The sequence below is a fragment of the Aptenodytes forsteri genome, unplaced genomic scaffold (genome assembly GCF_000699145.1).
Source record: "Aptenodytes forsteri isolate BGI_AS27 unplaced genomic scaffold, ASM69914v1 Scaffold86, whole genome shotgun sequence".
Classification (NCBI taxonomy): domain Eukaryota; kingdom Metazoa; phylum Chordata; class Aves; order Sphenisciformes; family Spheniscidae; genus Aptenodytes; species Aptenodytes forsteri.
The window spans coordinates 198,857-218,360 of NW_008795715.1; the positions used below are offsets into that span (position 1 = coordinate 198,857).

General features: G+C 34.5%; 1 protein-coding gene across 1 annotated transcript in view; it reads left to right on the forward strand.

The window, feature by feature from the left end:
* CEP112 (centrosomal protein 112) overlaps positions 1 to 19,504 on the forward strand; it is a 171,100-nt gene that overhangs the window by 12,852 nt on the left and 138,744 nt on the right. The window contains exons 6-8 of the mRNA XM_009283475.2: positions 7,913 to 7,960; positions 8,101 to 8,178; positions 19,235 to 19,321. Coding sequence (XP_009281750.1) covers positions 7,913 to 7,960; positions 8,101 to 8,178; positions 19,235 to 19,321 — 213 coding nt within the window. The remainder of the gene's footprint in view (positions 1 to 7,912; positions 7,961 to 8,100; positions 8,179 to 19,234; positions 19,322 to 19,504) is intronic.

The following is a 19,504-nucleotide window of genomic DNA, read 5'->3' on the forward strand; positions in this document are numbered from 1 at the left end:
TGCGGTTGTATTTTCTGTGGTATTAGTCCACGACAATTCTGAGGTCATAGTGAAGTTCCTTCTCTCTGTAGCTATATTCCACTTTATTTTTTCTGTTGTGGTGTTCTGTCTTTTTTTAAACCCTTTCCCCTGTACCACCAAATCTTTAACCTGTTTGATTAGGATTAAAAACCTCATAAGAGTTTAATTTTATTCAGATCACTTTTAATAAAGAGGTTTTTTCTTTTGTTTTCCTTTCTCATTTTCTGCTTATTCTCACAGGTTGAAAGCTCACTCAGGTGTGTTTGGAGAGAGGGCAGCTGAATTTAGGAGGGATGAGAGCTAGTTTCTAATGAAATACTTCAGCTTTTTTTTTTTTTTTAAATAGTCATGTATTTTCATGTTGTCATTTTAATCAGTTACCAAATAATCCTTATTCTTCCTACATTATTGTCAGTCCAGAGGGATATGACAGGATTTAAAAATCTTGCCTACTATACTCAATGTTTTGCATTGATGGCTAAGTTCTCTTCAGTAAAAACATAAATGATAAGCGAGAATGTTAACTTTTTTGTGTCCTTCTTGATGAGAAAATGTTAACTTTTTTGTGTCCTTCTTGATGTTTCTCTTGCTGTTTTGGTGCCTGTTAGCATTCTAAATGCAAACTGCTTCCTTGCTTTACTTCTGAGGGGGAAGGAAGTCTTGGCCCTGAGACAATCCAAGAGCTGCCTGACTGCTTTCTCCAACCTGAAGGTGGAGATTAATGAAAATGTTAGTCTGGGTGCATGGTATTGCTCCTTGGAGCTCCTTGCCTTTTGTAGAGTAACGCAAGATTAATTTCTAGCGCTTCCAGACTTAGACGAATGTATTTTTCAGGAATTGTAGTTTTGTAAAGTGGGGAGAGTGGATCTCCAGAAAGGTTTTCAATAGCAGTCAACTCCAGTTTGCGAAAGCACTATGCAGGTGTCTGAAACAAACGTGCAAGCAGTCACTTGCAGATTTTGGATATTTGGCCTGTATAAATACTTGGATTATATGAACACATAGTTGTAATACCTTGAGCTTTTAAAGCTGCTTTAAGGGGAAAACTTGCTCATGGCCATTTTACAAATTGTTCCAATTGATGCTGACAAAGAATCTCTTTGTATCCAGCATTTTTATATCAGTGTTGATCTGCCTGCTTGCTTATCTCCTTAATTTTATTTGTTTTTTATTTCTTTTTCTAATTGAAATTCCAGTTTGCAATCACGTTGTGTTGATAATGGATGGTTATTAAACTATGATGATCCTCCACTGATATGGGAGCTCTCTTGGATAACAAATTGGCTACCGTGACACATAAATCAGTTTTTCAAGTCTCCTCTCCAGGGATGGTAATTAAACAAGTCGCTAGCGAGAGACTTTGATTGCCTGATAAGACTTGTTGGGAGTTACCTGACAAAGAGGATTTGAGGTTGTAAAAGAGAGGGCTGTAGGTGGTTGCTGTTGAACAGTGTTTCCCTGCTATGGATCACGGCCTCCAATGGGTTCTTAAAGGGTCAGGAAGGTTTAAGTTGAGTTTCCTACTTAAAGAAGAATATGTAATTATGAAAAATAAAAAAAAAAATGCTTACTAAATGATGGCAGCACTACAGAATCTGTAAGGTTTGAGTGCAAGATGTGACTGCTATTATTTGTAAGCATTTACATTGCCATAGGAGCATCTAGTTATCTTTTAATTGCTAGTCACATTTGCAGACCGTTTGAGAAACTTAGTTTACAAGCGATCCCACCTCAGATACAGAAGACCCTTGACCCAAAAGAATACTTCAGTAGTGGGGGAAAGTTAGGAAAGGAAATCCAGAATGGCTTTCACTTTGAACTGCCTAATATAAAGAACAGTTGTTTTTATAAAGCTTTTCAAAGTTTCCTTGGGTTTTTTTTTTCTTTGAGTTTTACTTGTGTGTCAAGGAATAAACGGTGAATCAGGGTTGCTAGACTGGCAAAGAACGTGTGCTTCTATACATTTTTCTTGCAATGATGAGGACAGAGCCGATCCTGGGAATTTTGGACAAGTCCTTATACAAGGATTTTTCTCAGTAAGAACCCTAGAAATTTTAGGAAGCTATTCTTATTTCAAGCAAGTATATATGGAGAATATGCTTTTATTCAAGAATCTGCAAATATCTAGATAGGTGCTCTACATAAAGGTGAGAAAAGCTTAGCATCTTCCAGCTGTGAGTTGCTGCTAAGCCTTTGCTGTTTCAGTATAGGCTTGTCTGGATTATAATGTCCAGTTATAAACTATTAATTTATTTTTACCCTTATTTTTTGTGCTTCTACTTCTTTGATATATTCTAAATTTCCTCTTCTTCAAAGGTCGTGTATTTTTAAGGTCACATACTGAATGTGTTTTCACTTTTCACGATATGCTTACATCAGTGGCTGAGATTTTTTTATTATTATTATTAAAAATTTTGTGAAAAGTTTTGAGAAATAATTTTATGGTTTCTCTACTAAGCAGAGAGGTCAAAGCTTAACAGACTGTAATATGTAGGCTTCAGATATATTTGTTATTAGTAGTAATAACATTTTCTACACGAGAAGTAAGACTGTTGCATTACTTTGCTAATATTGTTGCTTATCCTCTATCAAATATTTTATCGTTCAAGTTCTTTAGATTCTAGTCATGCATGGGTAAATGTTTAAAAAAGTTGAGTTTTGATTGTAATAAATTTGCCTTTCATACAGGGAATACTAATATAAGGTAATTTTAAATACATTATAAAAATGTGTTTTTCTTAGCACTTACTGACTCTTATCTAAAGTGATGTGGGGACTATCCTTTATTAAGTGTTCATGCCTTGAAGTTGCATTTGCAATGTAGAAAAGAAGAAATCCTTTTGTATTGCTGTTTGAAGGGAAAAGTTGCAGAGCCAGGACTTTAGACAAATGCAAGTAATCTTTGGTCATGTTGTTACTTTGAACTTTCTTTGTCATTCTTTAGCTATTTTAGCTGAGGGATTTTTATTATATTCTATCTTATTTTATTAACAGCTGTCAATAAACTTCTACATGTTGTTGCAAACTTAGTACGTTTCATAAATGGAACATCCTTACCTTCCCTTTAGTTATGTCTCAAAATAATTAAATATTGTGAAATATATGTAGTGTCAGGAAAAGAAGCTTGCTGGATAATGGAATTAAATTTGCTTTTTTTTCTTAATTTTTCCTCTTGTAGTTGCTAAGCTTTTTAGATTGTAGACAAACATAATTTTTGGATATAAAATTTAAGTTACGTAAAGGAACAACAATGAATTAAACCACTGCATTTTCTTACCTGACTTGCCTATATATATTTTTTTCATGATGCTTCTGATACAGTTTCATTTGTCACTGAATTGTAGCCAATTTTAGGTGTGACAAAGCAACTCTTTTCAACGTCCCAGGAAATTCAGCACTTCATTTTAGGTAGAAAGCATACAAAGAGATTGTACTCTGGGGAAATAGCAAAGGGTTTTTTAATCAGGCAGAACATAATTTTTCATCACTGGAATTCAGCCAGGACAAGAATTAACTCTAGCTTTTACCAGAAGTGATGTGGGATCTTCAGTACAAAGAACCTGGACACTCAGGTCTTGCCCAGAAGAATTTATCATGGGAAGTGTTATTGCCTAATAAAGGTTTAAGAGGACTTAGACCAAAGAAATTCCGTGGTCAGTGGCTTGCATTACGTTCTCCTTTCTTGGAGAGATTATATATAACACTGGGTTAAAGTAGAGGCAAGCGTAGAGAATTCTTGGGTGGCTACAGCAACAGTGTATGTTATGCCTGTTTTGTGTACTTGGCTCACATCTGCCTGTCTTTCCAGTCTAGTTAAGCTCAACCATTTCTGTACAAACCATTTGATTATCTTTTGTTTGGTTTCTTAGTCTGTCTGCTTACTATAAACATACCTACTGTATATGTTGTGGTGTTGGAGGGCAGCAATGCTGTAAAAACTTTCCCACAGTGAACTCCAAGTGGTGTTGTGACTTCAAAAAATAAATGCAACTTCCATGCTGACAAACAATCTTCATGTGCTTTAATGTCCTTCCACTAAGACTGCAGAAGCAGCATTAAAGTGAACTTCCCTACAAATTATGATGTTAGATAAGAATGTCCTTACTCAAATTTCCTGAAGCTACTCAGCAGTTATTTCTGTAGGGAACATGCTGGCTGGCTGGGTTTGTTAGATTAAAGTAAGAACTTAGGGCAAGGTTCAGTTTAGCTGTTTACCATTTCAAAATCTTAAGTGTTCTTAACTCTTTCATGTGTGTGTTTTCCATCCTTGTTTTGAAAACAATCACATTTTGTCTTTGAAGAAGCTTAAGGGGGAATGTGCAACAAGCTTGCTGATCCAAATGTGTGTGGGTTGTTCCCCCCCCGGCCCCGAATCTTAATATATACAACATACCTTCTGACTCTGTTACTGAACTGTAATAAGCTACAGTTGTGCATTATTGAAGATCAGTATACCTTGGTAAATGCCTTCCAAAGAATGAAATGTGACTTCGGAAGGGGTAGAATGAAAACATAACATAAATGTTGTTGTCATCATGGTATTTACTGTGTCAAAAGAGCAGAAGCTTTGGTATAAGTTTCTGGACTATGACAGATACAGAGCCTGTACGCTGTTTTCATCCTGAGGGGTGAAATGTAGTTGATGTCCTGAGGATGAGTCTTGTGGAAGTACTTAGTGCTCAAAGTTGTGCTTTTTCTGCACTGTCCTTGCTTTTGGGGGAAACCATTTCAGCTCAGTTTACTTATATCAGTGCTTCACTCATGGCTTGCATTGGTAGCTTTAAAATTGTATACTTCAAAAATGTTTGGTTTTACCGCTTTATATAGAAATTGAAAATACTAAAGTTAAAAATTATGGCTAACTTACTTCAAATTCAGTTTTGGAATCTGTCTTTATGCAGATTTCTGCCATACATTTTTCAGCTTAGGAGAAGAAGTATATTTTCATAAAGTAGATTATTTCTGTTAAGTAATAGGAATCTCTTAATAGGGATCTGGCCATCCAAAGCCTTCCCAACTCTGGTTTACAAGGACTCAAGTGCTAGAAGGCGACTGTGCCAGTCCTCACAAATTGAAACATGGTTTGTTGTCTGTTTGACTGCCTAATAGAACAGGAGAATCCAAAATCTTTTCTACAAAGAAATTCAAAATGCCATTTTTGTTAAGAAGTGGTATTTACAAATTAGAGTTCAGTTCTAGTTCAAATAAAGATGTCTTTCATGATGACATTTATTTGGTTCATACTCTTAAAAAAGCATGTACTGTTCTCCTTACGGCAGTCCTTCAGTTTCATACATATGTATTTTGGTTTGTCTTTGACCTTTTGCTTATTATTTTTAAATTTGCATGTTTCTCATAAATACAAGCTTTTTTCTTTTTTGGGCATTCTTTATTGTGATATTCCCTCTTTAATGTGGTGTAATTTTGAGAACAAGAAGTTTTGCAGAAGACCAGCATGAAAAGAATGAATGTTGAGACATTAAATGTTTACAGATCAGTTTAAGTGGATATAATCCGCAACAAGTAACAAAGTGGGAACATTTAACTTCAAAGCACATATGGCTGCTGTTACAAAATCAAAAAATGCAAGACTTAGGCCATTCAAAGTATTAGAGACATTTTCCTTCTTTCTCATAAACAAGTAGGATATACCTTAGCTTTTTGGATTGGTTTTGAAATGAAGACTGTAAACAGCTTAATTTCATGGTCAGATAAAGTATCTGAATTAATTTTAAATATTTAGAATATTTTTTAGCTTTAAAAAAGCAAAAGTAAAGGGTGATTGTATTAATTTTGCATGAGAGCGCGAGCTTTTGGAAAATAATTAAGCCTTTGAAATTTGGTTCTGCAGCCTTAGCCTTCTCAAAATTCCACTAGGTATTGGTGAAGGCTTTTGATGTTATCTGCCGCTCAGGTTTCTGAGGAGCCAGGTCAGGGATCTACCTTGAACTTTTGGCAAGCCACCTTCAGTCCTGGGTACCTGTACAGGTGATGATTAGGCATATGGGATGGATGGGGAAGTAGGCAAAATGAGCTAGAAGGAAGAGTATAATACTAGTGAAATTAGAGAGTTTTAGAGAGAAAATACTTTTGCAGGTACAAATGTGTAGGACAAAGAAAATCTTCCTAAATTTTCCTGGTTTAGAATTTCTGTACTTTATATTTCTGTCTCGCTCTCCCCCCCGCCCCCAGCCCCTGTTATCTGTCTTCTGTAGTTAATGCCCCATGATGTTCTCACTCCTGTATTCTTCTCCTCACCAATCTCCTCTTCTTTGTCCAAAATTAATAATTTTTTTTTGCAGTAGGTGCATATGGGATTCCTTTATTCACTAATGTCTACCCATGTTTTTTGCATGCCAATCATTGTGGCATATTTTAAAAAAAAAAGACACCAAAAAAATCCTGAAATAAAAACAACCCAGGATGCTTTACATGAAAGAAAGTTTAGTGTATCTGTTTTAGTAAACTCATTGACAATAAAGAGAAATAGGTTATTTGTTAAATTATTGTTTTTATATACTTTCAGCTATGGTATTAAAATATTAGATAATACTATTCATTGACATTGAATGTATGTGTTAAACCTGCTAATATCTACAACTACTTCTGGGTGAAATATGACGACTCTTCAACAGCATATAGAAATCCTACATAACCTTTTAGGACAGGAAATGAATAATACTACATCAAATTGAAATTTCGGAGGGATTAAGTCTCTTTTTCACTGATAAATTCAACACACAAATTTATTTAATAATACTGTAGAAAGTGCAAGCATTTGATATATTTGCCATGCCTTATAGATCAATTTAATCTTTTTGGGGGAGGGTGGGAAGTCTAAATGTTGTAAGATGTGTATTGTAATCACATTCGTATTCCAAATCTCACTGCCACATTTTACAAGATTATACCCTTGAAAGCTTTTCTGGGGTGTTAGGCGTTCTCTGTGATGTGATGTTTGAGCCTCATCGTCTGAGAAAATTAAAAAGATAGCTGTCTGATAGAGGAAGTGGGTTGTGAACAATGTTTTATATTCAGTTCTTAAAAATAGTGATTGAAAGAGCTGCTTTAATTATACAGTACTGTTAATGAATTATTTCCTTATGTTTTGTCTCTATGACTTACATATGTGGATATAGTTTCAATGCACTCAGCTGTAGTTTTTCGAAAACACTAGATTAAAATCATTGTAATCTGTAAATTTATTCTAGCTTTACACTGATTTAAATGACAGTTTATCCAATAAAGTTGGAAATCTTTCGTATAAGCTATGTATTTAGCTGCCAAATTCTTTTAAAACATGCATTGATGGAATTTATACAACCACAAGGGTTTGGAAAGAAAAGTGCAATTTTTGATCCATTTGCATTAGGAAACACTAAGATTTTAGAACTTGCTGAGTAGGTCATGTCCAACAAAATGATCTCTTAGGAAGATTTTCTATTTCTGTAACTTGTAAAAGATGGCAGTATGTTATTGGACCTTTGCATTCTGCTAAGTGCTTTTCTTAAGGATCATTGAAATGTTGTAAAGGAGAAAGAATTATGCACAGGAAGATTAATCTGTGTGTTACTTCTAGGTTACAGCTGTGTATCTAGAGACAGTACTGTTTTGATGATTCGCAGATTAATAATCAAATTTTCTAGTGGAAAGCAGTTCTTGAACTCGTGTGTACGTCTGAAGGCATGCTTAAATCTGTTCTATTGTTGTTCTTTTGAGTGATGTAGTTACTGTGTTAAGTATACCCTCACTGATACAGATTACCTCTCAAAGTATGCACGCAAAGTTGTCATTGCAAACTTTTTTGAATATTTGGAGATGATACTTACTGTTTGTAAGAAATAATAAGACATTGCTGACATGATTACTTTTTCTCTAACTTGTTTTTCAGTTAGAAAATCCAAGATATTTGCGGGAAAAACCGATGCCAGTGTCTTTAGTAGGTATTTTTATTCCCTTGATATTTTATAAGGGCGAACAAACTTGCTTAATATTTTTCGTTTCTGGTTAGGATTGATTTTACTTGGAGTTACTGCTTTGAACTTAATAAGTTGGTTTGAACTTTTTCTCATTCAATAGATGACACCCAAAATCGGCCTAGGAAAAAGTAGCACTTTTTGTGATGAACAGCTGCTATTTCGAATGCATGAAAAAGAGGTAAGATTCTTTTTAGTCTTTTTAGAAAAAGAAAATTACACCGAAATTAGTAAGGGCATTTTCTTTGGAAATTGGGTACTCACAAAGCAGTTTGTTATAGCAGAAAATCTCATGTAAGACAATTTTTGCTGAAGTGACAGGGCTTTTCATTAAATAGATAATGTATTTTGCAATTGCTTAGGGATTAAAAAAGACTTTCTGAACATGTTTACTGTTCCTTTGAAGGAATTTTTAGTGAAGAACAGTTTTAGTGTAGAAGAGTTTGAATTCTAGGAATTTTCCAAACTACTTTTTAACAGAAGCAATGGAACCTCTGATTTAGTGAGGATTTTTGTTTACTTTCTATATACCTTTAAAAATCTGCAGCTCTAGACCTTATTTCTATTAGGACCTACATTATTTCTATATTTGCCTCATCTAGCTCCAATCCTCTTTTTATTCATACGGGTTTTTGTATTATTTCTTTTGAACATTGTTAATTGGTGAGATTACTGTCAAAGCTTGCCTATCTAATTCTCTCATACCATGTTATTTTGTTTTGAGCATGTACAAAAGTAAAGTTTTGTGGTCATTTTTACCTTTTTCATAGTTTAAGGAAGTTGTATGCCTATGATATTTTTGTCGTAATCTCAGTTTATTTAAAACATCAGTCATGAGACAAAACTCAAATATACTATGTTTAGCACACAGATATTTCAGATTCTTCTGAAACCATGTAAGCCATTACATATTTTTTTTGGAAAGTCAGTGAATCAATGATCTGGTGGGCCAGACTTCAGGAAAGGAAATTCAACATACTTTAGGAAAACAATTAAAAAAAAAAAAAACCCACCAAAAACCCAACACTCTTCTCTCTTTGCCCTTCAAATTTCTGTTTTCAGCCATATGCTCTTGGAAAATTGAGGCATATGCACACAGTTCCCTAGCTATCCACAAGTACTTAGACCTACATAAGACTCCAAATATGTACGAGTTGGAAAGGAAGGGGCATCATCTGCAAACCGTGAAATCGTCCTTCCTTTTACATGGTACGTCGTAAGGACGCTTATGAGTTAGAACTGTCCTAAAGTTACTTTCAAGGACACTTCAGAAGACATCTTTAACTGAGATACAGGGGAGGGTAAATTTGGCTTGCAGATACTTCTATTGTTAATAAAGTAATGGATATGAAAGCCTGCTTTATGTTGATAGCTGGCAGTCTAATTTGATGCTTAAACAAGCAGCCTGATATGGCAGTTGCACAATACATGTGCCTTTCACTTTCTCTGCTCTGGTCTAATATTGACTGTTCTTTTGTATTGACAATATTCAAACCACCATTGCCTCAGGATGAGGCAAGGCAAGGTTTCATAAGATGTGAAAATAGACCAAAAAAATAAATAAATTGAAAGCACAATGTTGTCATTTAAATAATATTTTCAAATTAAATAAACAGGAATGCGTGCCAAGTAGCTGCATAAAATACTCAGCGAATACTTTGCTGGTTCAGTGGAAAAATCCTCTAAACCACACAGTAAAAATCCAGTACTTTTTGCTAATGGTACTCGACTGTGGGCTAGTTTAAACTGGAAAGGTTATAGACAGTATTTCACAATCACCATGTGTGTGCTATTAAGTAGAAGACTTAAATGTGTTTTTGTCTTATTTTGTTTGTGAAGCTCAATTAAGAATAAAGCCTTTTCATTTATAGAATGTAAATGTATTAACAGAAAAATAGTGCTGTACAAAAGAGGTTTGGTAAACCTTTAACTGTTTTCAACCTCTTTGTAGTAGAACGGGAGAACATAAAATAGGATAACTGTGGTTTTTTGCTTTTAACCTTTAGACCTTTGTTCATAAACCAATCCTGCACCTGTTTTGACTCTAACGCTAAACACATGGCCATTTGCAATGATAACCACATCACAGATTTATTAAAATGTGAGTATCATCAGGCAGTGGTTTTTAGTCAGATTTTCCCCAAATACTTCTGACATGGATTAAACCACTTGGGAAACTGTCATTACCAAAAAATCATGCGATCGACCAAGGAAGATGCAACAAAACAGGAATATATCAGTTTTCAGCAGTACGGCAAAACAGAACAAATGGTATGACTGGCTTATCTTGATAAATAGGAAAAAGCCTCCCTTTGAACTTCACCTTTGGTCATCCTGAGTGCCACCCAATACTCCACACAGCAGAGGAGGGGGGAAAGAAAAAGTTCTTATTTCTGATTTTTCAGAAAAACAGAATGGATACCGCTGCTAAGATAAGGGTTTGAGATTCTTCTGGAATTAAAAAACAAATTTAGCTATGTCAATGAAATATGATGTTTTGTTAACCTTTCTCAAACAACTAGTTTATCTGATGTATCCTTTAAAGAAGTTTTGGTGTTTCTTTAAAGAAGTTCTGTTTCTTAATTTTTCATTTTGTCAGTCTTAATTTTTCTTAGCATTTTTCTCAATTTCCTTCTGTTTTATTTCTGTAAGCAAAGATACTTATCTAGACTCAGCAAATGAAACCTAAACAAATTTGAGGCAAGAATATTGGAAATAATTTTCTTTTTTTATTCTTTTAAAATGAAGGTTGTAATTAACATCAGGAGTAAATTTGTACTGAGCTATATACCAACTCTTAAATCACTTTTTCTAGGCAAACTGGCAAGCTCGATGCTTTGTGCAATAACTGTGTTATGAAGCTTCATCTGTCTGGGTTAACTGAGAACGTCGAGTGTTTCCAATGTTTTTGTTGACTTTATCACTGTGCTCCTGTCACTTTTCTGTTTTGACTTTTGGAAATCCAGTGACAGTCTTTGGACACTGGAGCATGGGTGCTTTTCCAGCTTACTGTATACTAAAGCAGTCCGGCAGAAACGGTTGTCTTTCCTACAGTCAGCTGGAGTAGTAGTTAGTGCAGTGCAACTGGAGGGAGGAGCAGTTCTGGGGAAGGCAATGGGTGAATTTTCAAGAGGATACAGAATACCTGCAGGATAATTTCCACCAATTTATCATGTGGAATGAGGACTGAGGAAGAAAGAATACATGCCCAGGGAAAAGGAGAGATGAGCTGGGTAGGGAAAGATAACTTAGAGAGTAGAGAATGGGGAAAAAGACATCTTTATCCCCTGAAAATGCATTTTCATGGATTGAAGACCGAAAGTAAGATGAAAAGGGAGAGAGGGTTTTTTTTATGTATTCAAGAATTATATCTTTAAGATGCAGCCTTTTTTAAAAAAGCTATTTAGAACCTTTATCTTCATAATCTTTATTTATGTTTTTCTCCTTTTTTTAATGAATGAGCACGCCCATTTGTTGCATGACACAAATTTTGTTTATAAAGATCATCAAGCTACATATATAGTTTTACTGCACCAAAAGTGTTGGGATCTAGTGATATATTTACATTAAGGTAAAACCAGCATGCTGCCATGATGGTGTTATAGTTAAGTCTCAGTCTGGCTAAAAGTGTTCTGAATTTAAGGTGTTGAAAGCAGCAGATTTACTGTGCTTCTCACTTATCTGGCAAGAGATATGTCATGGGACTGGTGATCCTGTTTAGGCTTTTTAAGCTCAGAGGTATTTACTAATAATAGGAGGAGAGTGTTTTGATGGACTTTCTGAAAGCATTTCAGATGCAAAGACATCTGTAGGTGGGCCCAAAACTTGAATCTTACAATGACTGGAGCTTTGTGTGTTGGAATTTTTTTTTCTTCTGATCCCTCTGTTCTTCACATCCATTTGTCTTCCGTTACTGTTCCCCTTCTTTTGTCGTCCTGTTCATCCAGAACTGTCCAAGTCATACTTCTGCTCATAAACTTCTTGCTGTTTTCCAAGGGGTAAAAATTCTTTAGGTTTTTAATTCTGGTGAATATTCCTGTTAAAATGTAGGAATGCATGTTGAATTATGTTCACACAAGTGTGGCCCATAAGAAGGGGCAAGAAAATGCAAAAAGGCAGATAAGGCATAATTATTGCTTTTATCTTGATTTTTCACTTTTCCATAACTTTTTTTCTTGTGACAACTTGGTTCTGAAGATACTGTTTTATTCCCCTTAAAATTATTCCAAGCAGTGTGTATTGTGACCTTTAATATTCTGTGGTTCATTTGAATTTTCTTCTTTATCCACAAACCTGATGTCTATTTTGAATGCAGTGTCTGATTTATATTGAGAATTCAGTTGTAAACTGATTCTCACCACCAAGTAATCATTCTGAATAGTAATCTGTTAGTTCATGTTTAAAAACGCAGCAATCTTGACTTCTGTTAACATGATTCCTGGCTGATTAATGTCCTGTTCCTAAGAACATATGCAAGTTGTCCATTGTCTTCCGTGTGAGGAAATCACATCCTGTCTTGCTTTGATAACTCTTCAGAATGTAATGTAATAAAACCCAAACCTTATTTTATTGCTAGACTGGTGTGAGACATACAGTGTATGTCAGGATGAGACATGTTTTCATAAACTGACTTGTGATTTATAATTCCTGATACTAATTGGTCTGGTCGTGGAGATATATATGTACATGTACAGTTATTTATTTTTTTTGCAATAGTTTGTGAACTATGTCTTTAATTATTGCACATATGTGCTGGAGACATTGAGAAAGATCAAAGAGGTAGGTTAGCAATTCAAACTAGTGTTTTAACCAGTAGAATGTCCAGATGGTTGCCAAGCAGCTGGGAATTAATCTTTTGCTGCATGATTAATCTCTACCTCAAAGTGTCTCTTTTTTTTTTTTTTAAAAAAAAAATTTTTTTTTTAACATGTATAGATTCTGGTTTTTAAGGGAGAAAAGACATTGACTAGAAAAAGTAAGTACTATACATTGTTATTGCTACATGTTGCACTTGTGAAATAAAGGTAGGAGTACAGTTTTAATGACTGTTTTAGGAGACCCTGAAATGAGTGTGAAAAGTTCAGTAGCTGCTGAAATACAACATATTTAAAAAAAAAAAAAAAAAAAAAGGAATGACACTGGGGGGGAAAAAGTAAGTGTTGTTGACTCGGTGTATACAGACTCATTTACTCCACTGGACTTGGCACTATAGAGAATTATATGAGTTTTCAAGTAGTATCTACTATTTTGTTATACTCAAATTTTACTAACTCCCTTTGAAATCAGAATGATTTCTGCATGTTCACAAGGCTCAACCGGGTTCAATTTTCAGTGCTGGCAATTGAAAATACAGTTTGTTGCATTTCTGAGCTGTCTTTTATGAAAGTGCATCTAATAAGTTATTGCCATGTATGAGCTTTCACAATTTCTAAACATATTTTGAACTTTTTTTGGTACTTACTGATGTCAGAATCTTTACTACTAGTGGCAGACATATTTGTTACATATGGAAGTGGGACACTTGCCACTCCAAATACAGCTGTTAAGTAATATGATGTGCTGTAGTGCTAATATGCATGTTATGTTTTTTAGCTCTATAAAACATCCTTTAGAGTAAAAATATCATTTCAAGTTATTGCAGTTGTTGGGATACAAAGCTGTATGCTTTTCTCCCTATTCCCACCACCCCCAACTTGGAAATCTATGAAAAATACATTGTTCTCTCTTGAAAGAGACTAATAACATTTACATATGAATAAGCACAACTGTCCATTCAGTTATTTTTCTGTATACAGCAAATGTGTATTAATGTTCAGTGTCATTTAAAAAGTCAGACTTTTCTTGATGGGGGAAAGCTGGTATGATTTGATTTAGGACAAAGCCTTTCATTTTTACTGGCTATAAAAATGGGGCGATGTCATATTAATTTTTTACTTAAGTGACTATCTAGTTTCTCTTCAAAGAGTACTCTGTAAAAATATTATAACTGGAAGTAGCAGTTGTAGTGTTTTTAAAGAGTAAAGATACAAAGAAGGTTAGATATGTGGAGAGAAATGTAAATGTTTGTTAGGTCAAATAATGTAGTCCAGATCATAAACATAGACTTTTGTGGAGGGACCTTTGAATCTGGGCAAAATGCCATGTTTATAAAGGGTCTTTTTACATTCTAATTTCTGGCTTGCATTTTTCACTTGTTCGATACTGCTTTTCTTTCGGTCTGTCTCTGGTTTGTCCAGACTGTAAGCTCTTCGCAACAGAGACTTTACAGGACATTTATTTCACCTTAGGCATTGCATCAGATAAAAATGTTGATGATATTCAATGCAGAATTTGGAGTGGTTAATGATCTACTGTTTCAAAATGTAGTTATAATTTTTTTTTTTTTAGATTTCTGTGTTACACTCAGAGGATGAGCACAAACATCAGGAAAAAAGCCCAACGTTAATGTGAATCCCAGATGGAAAACCTGCTTTTATTGTGTGTCATGTTCCACTAGGAAAAATACTATTTATGACTTCCTTTAATTTATAGGATTTGTTCTTAAAGTCTGATAGAGCCTTGGAAATTTCAATCAAGTAAAACCAGCTAGGTGGCAAAAATACACACCACCATCCCCACCCCACCCCTTGGCCCCTCCCAGGACATTTTTGGGAAATGTCTGCATCTGAAACAGTGGGGAAAAAATGACCCTTGATACTTAAAAGAATCTCCTTTGGATATCGTAAAAATTCTTTATGTCAAAGACTCAAAATAGTCCTCCTTTATTTTATAAAATCCCATTTATCAAGGGTACCAAGCTGAACCTCAGGGAGATGCAGCAGGTGCTGCTTCTGTACCTGGAACTCCTCTTGAAATCTTAACCTGTGAAGAAAAGCAAACTTTTCAACAATGTATTTTATTTTTTTTCTCTCTCAACAAAACATTCATCCTTATACTTTGCTTATTTGTTTGTAAGGAGTTTTAGTAGGGCTGCAAGCTTGTCTGTAGACCTACATTGCTTTACCTTGGCACAGCTTAAATGTTCTCCTTGTTTTAGCCTTCCTGGAATTTTTATGGTGAACTGTTACACACGAGGTCACCCCTCAACAATGTATTTTATTTTTTTTTTCTCTCAACAAAACATTCATCCTTATACTTTGCTTATTTGTTTGTAAGGAGTTTTAGTAGGGCTGCAAGCTTGTCTGTAGACCTACATTGCTTTACCTTGGCACAGCTTAAATGTTCTCCTTGTTTTAGCCTTCCTGGAATTTTTATGGTGAACTGTTACACACGAGGTCACCCACACCAGGTCTGTCTTGTTTTGTTCAAGTCTTGAGACTTTTTCACCTGTTATCCCTCAGAAAGGTTTATTCTAAGTAGTTTAAGCGAACAACACAGGCTTGAGGGTCTTAACTCTTCCAGAAAATAACTTTTCCTCTTGCCTGTCTCTTAGATTTTGAGTAAAGATCACTAAACTCTCCTGTACAATGTGCTCCTAGCATACCATCTGCACTTGCAAGGAAATCAAATCCATTTGCACTTTTAAGACCTGTGGTCATATTTGATACTTCGGTCGTGATATGCGCATTTCACTTTGCTATAGACCCAGAACGTCAGTGAGTCTTCTCTCCTAATGTACTTCGCCTGTTTTAATTGTGAAGATTTTCCAACTCTTGGTTGTCATGAGAAGGGAATACGATCACCACATTCATCAATGTGTGAAAGATGAGGTGTATTCTGTATGCATCTTACACATTTTACCCTTCCCGCTTTCTTTTCATGCTATAATGCATTTCTCTCTTCAGTTAAAAACACTTCAAGAATAGATACTGATCTTCAAAGTTGTTTGAGCAAGTGGGTAGAGGGTGTTCATTAAATATAAGATGTGATATTAAGTTATATATCATTGACAAGTGTGCTGGTTACAGACATCTGAATGCAATGAAGTTGGAAATGAACAGTATTTTTTCCACATACTGTAAACTCAGCGCAAGTTTTACAGCAGTTCAGTTTTGAAAATGGAAGATTAGTTCCAATATGATTAAATTTTATATTTACTGTAGAAATTTCTGTTCAAATAAATTGTTATAAAGTATGAATTTGTTTCCTTTTTTTCCCACCAGTGATTTTCTTTTAGATATTTAGGTGGTCATTCTGACTCTTAAATTGCTCTAAATGTTAAAAGTATTAATATACCTCAAAGCTAAACTTAAAAATTTTTGAGGGTACAATATAAGATACAGAAATAACACAATGAAAAAAGATAGCTTGTTAATTATGATGTGAGATACACTATTCCAAATTACTTTTGTCTGAAGTCAGCATGTCTTTATGTATAATAAATCTTGAATGTTTTGCAAGTAAATAATCTCCTGCCTCGGCCTGCCTATATAGTTTAAAACACTGTATAAATTATTGATATTTATTTTTTTTTTAACCCTGGATGCGAAAATTGAGTAAACACGATTCAGTAGAAAGTTCTAGTTGTTTGTTGGTTTTGGTTGGCTTCAGAAACCTTTTTCTTCTATGAAAATATCAAAGCTTTGTGTTGTGCACTGATTTCTTTTAGCAGCTGAATAGCACCAAGACAAATAAGCTTTGTCGTATATTGTAAGATATACAAGTCATTGTTCTACATTGTTAGTTCTTACTTTGAAGTTCTCATTTATTGTTTACATCCTTCTCCCCCTTCCTCACTTCCTCCCTCCCTCCCCCATATATTCATAGACTTGGAAAAAAATCTGGCAAGCAACAAGTACTGTTTTGTCAAATATCCAAAAAAAAAGTCGATGGATGTTAAACCTTCAAGATGCCACCTCTGGCCTAGGGGTGATCCCTCTAATGAAGACAAGTGAACAGTGATCAGTAGTTCAAAGCGCTCTCTCATTAATATTGTTAGTCTACTTATTGATTTACTTTTAAATCAGGTATTTAAGTATTTCTACAAATTTTTGTAAATGGTGACAAGATGAATGTTTGTCTTCTGTCACGACTGAGATAGCACCTTTTTTTTGCCAAAGATTTATGACAGTTGCAGATTAGACTCTATCGGTTTAAGTTTGACAGTTATTACTTAAATTTTCATAGCACCTAACCTGTGCTATGAAAACATAGGACAGTGATACGATGAAACCCTGTTTTCAGGTAACTATTTGCTGGTTTTGGTGGTGTTTTGTTTTTTTAAATTAGGAAGAAAGTGTGACTAGGCACATAAAAGCAGTTCTGTTGATACCACCCTCCATGGCTTTAAATAACAGGGACAGCACAGATGTTTGACATCAGTAATGTTTACATGGCCTTAGGGTTTAATTGCCTCATACTCTTTGTAAGGAGAATAAACAATGACAGAAATCCAAAGGAATGATGTTCAGGCAACAGCAATGGCTGCATTTCATACATCGTTGCAAACTTCTCAGCTATAGCTATCTATCTACACTTTTTTTTTTCTGAATGGTAACATGCCATAAATTTCATGTTCTCTGCTGCCTCTTAACTGGTAATAAAAGGTAGTAAAACTGATGAGCATGAGCGCAGTTAATTGCTTTTAACAAGGGGAATGATTTTTCTAAGTTGGTTTTATCTATTTTCTCTAAAACTTATGAAGGTCTTTGATACTGTTGTAGGTTATTTTGTTTCTCAATACGTGTTTAATAAATAAAGTAAAGCTGAAGTGGAAAGGGTGCTTTATAGAAGAGTAGCACGTAAAGTTACAAAGCGCTATTCCACAGGAAATTGAGACTAACTTAGCAAATGAGGTTTGACATTTGGTAACTACAGATATGTGGTTGACTCAGTTTGGCATGGTTTTAATTTGAAAGATACTCCTTTATTGAAATTAGTATTTAATAACTTGTTTAAACTTTAAAATGGAGGGGGAGAAGTTTCATTCCCAGTTATGAAGTGATGAGCCCATTTGCTTCAACCCCAGCCTTAATGAGATCACTTTTTAAAATGTGTTTACATGACTCAATTTTTTTATCTACATATGCAGTGAGATTGGAAGTCTGCCTTACACAAAGGGTGGGTCAAAAAGCAGATTTATAAATGAAACCAGTATTCCAAGCTTTGCTACATGACACTGTTTTGTTGTCCTTGTGCTTTCTGGCTGTTCCAGCAGTTTACCACAGAAGAAATTGTAAGTGTAGGATTTTTAAACTAATATATCTTTATTTTTACAGCAAATGCTCAAATTAACACTTCCAGAAGTTGTGATGAAGATACATGTGTGTCTTGGAACTATGGACCATTATAAAATTTAAATATTGTTGGAGATTTATTTTATTTTTTTACCAGTTACTCATTACAAATACAGTTTTCCTCTTAAGACTAGCCGAAAACTCCACGTGCATGTCAACTGTTGAATTTCAAACACTTAAATGTGAGGAGCCCCATATTAATTTACATAGTAGGTCCTGGAGGGACAAAATTATGTAGGTTGTGGACAAAGCAGACAGGGCAGGAAAATGTCTGGGGTGCTGAAATTTCAGAATTTCATTAAGTTTATAGAAGTTGAGGACCTTGAGTGCTTTTGAAGGTATCACCTCTTCAGCCCTCAGCTGATGAGGAGTTGGTCTTTGGGATTTTTCAAGTGAGAGAGGTTTTTTTTAATTCTTTATTTTTAATTATTCAAAGAAAAAGAAAGTAAGTGGCAATGTGTTACTGTGTCGGAGGGGTTCAAGTACGCTACTTTGAACAAACACAAGCAGAAGCAGGAAATGTATTTTAGCAATCAAATTCAGCAGCAATATCCTTAATCCCATTATAAGTAACGTTTAAAAGGAAATGTGTGTATAATGTGAAATCTATGAATAATAGAAAACAAACAAAAATAAACATGCATCTGGGCTAAAGGACATTCTTTGTATAAATGTAACACCTGCCTAAAGAATAAAAGCAGGTTTACCATACTTGGTATATTAACAGAAATATTAAAAGTTTCATTCTTAGGTGTTTATTTAAATAAAGGATGATCGCTTTTTCTGGGCAGTAGCAGTTGTTTTTATTGCCAACTAAAACATCTTACAAATTCATTTTCTAAATAAATATTTTAGATTGAGATCTCTTCTCACCGTTTTATCAAATAAATATGAAAATACCGAGAAACTGAATATAGGTTTTTTCATAGCAGTTATTTGTTAGTGACTTCCCATTGCCTTCTCAAAGACAACTGAATAATTTAAAAGTTATGCAGAGGTCATTAGTGTAATTTATTCTTTATTTTAATTAAGTTCTGTATCTGTTCTATTTTGCTTTTAAAGCTGGACATGAAAATGAAAATAGCGGAAGGTAAATTCCATGAAGAAAAACTTAAATTGCAGCAGAAGCATGATACTGATGTTCAAAAGGTAGGAAGTGTTTGTGTTTTTTTTCTAAAGACTGTATGTAAAACAAAATAATAGAGAATCTGATTATAATAATTTGCAGTTGTACTTTAACTTCTTCACAATGGCAATTAATGTTCCTTTACGATTGTAGGTAATGGTTTGCATAAGCTGAGGGGAATGCAGAATATTCTATGATAACATAAA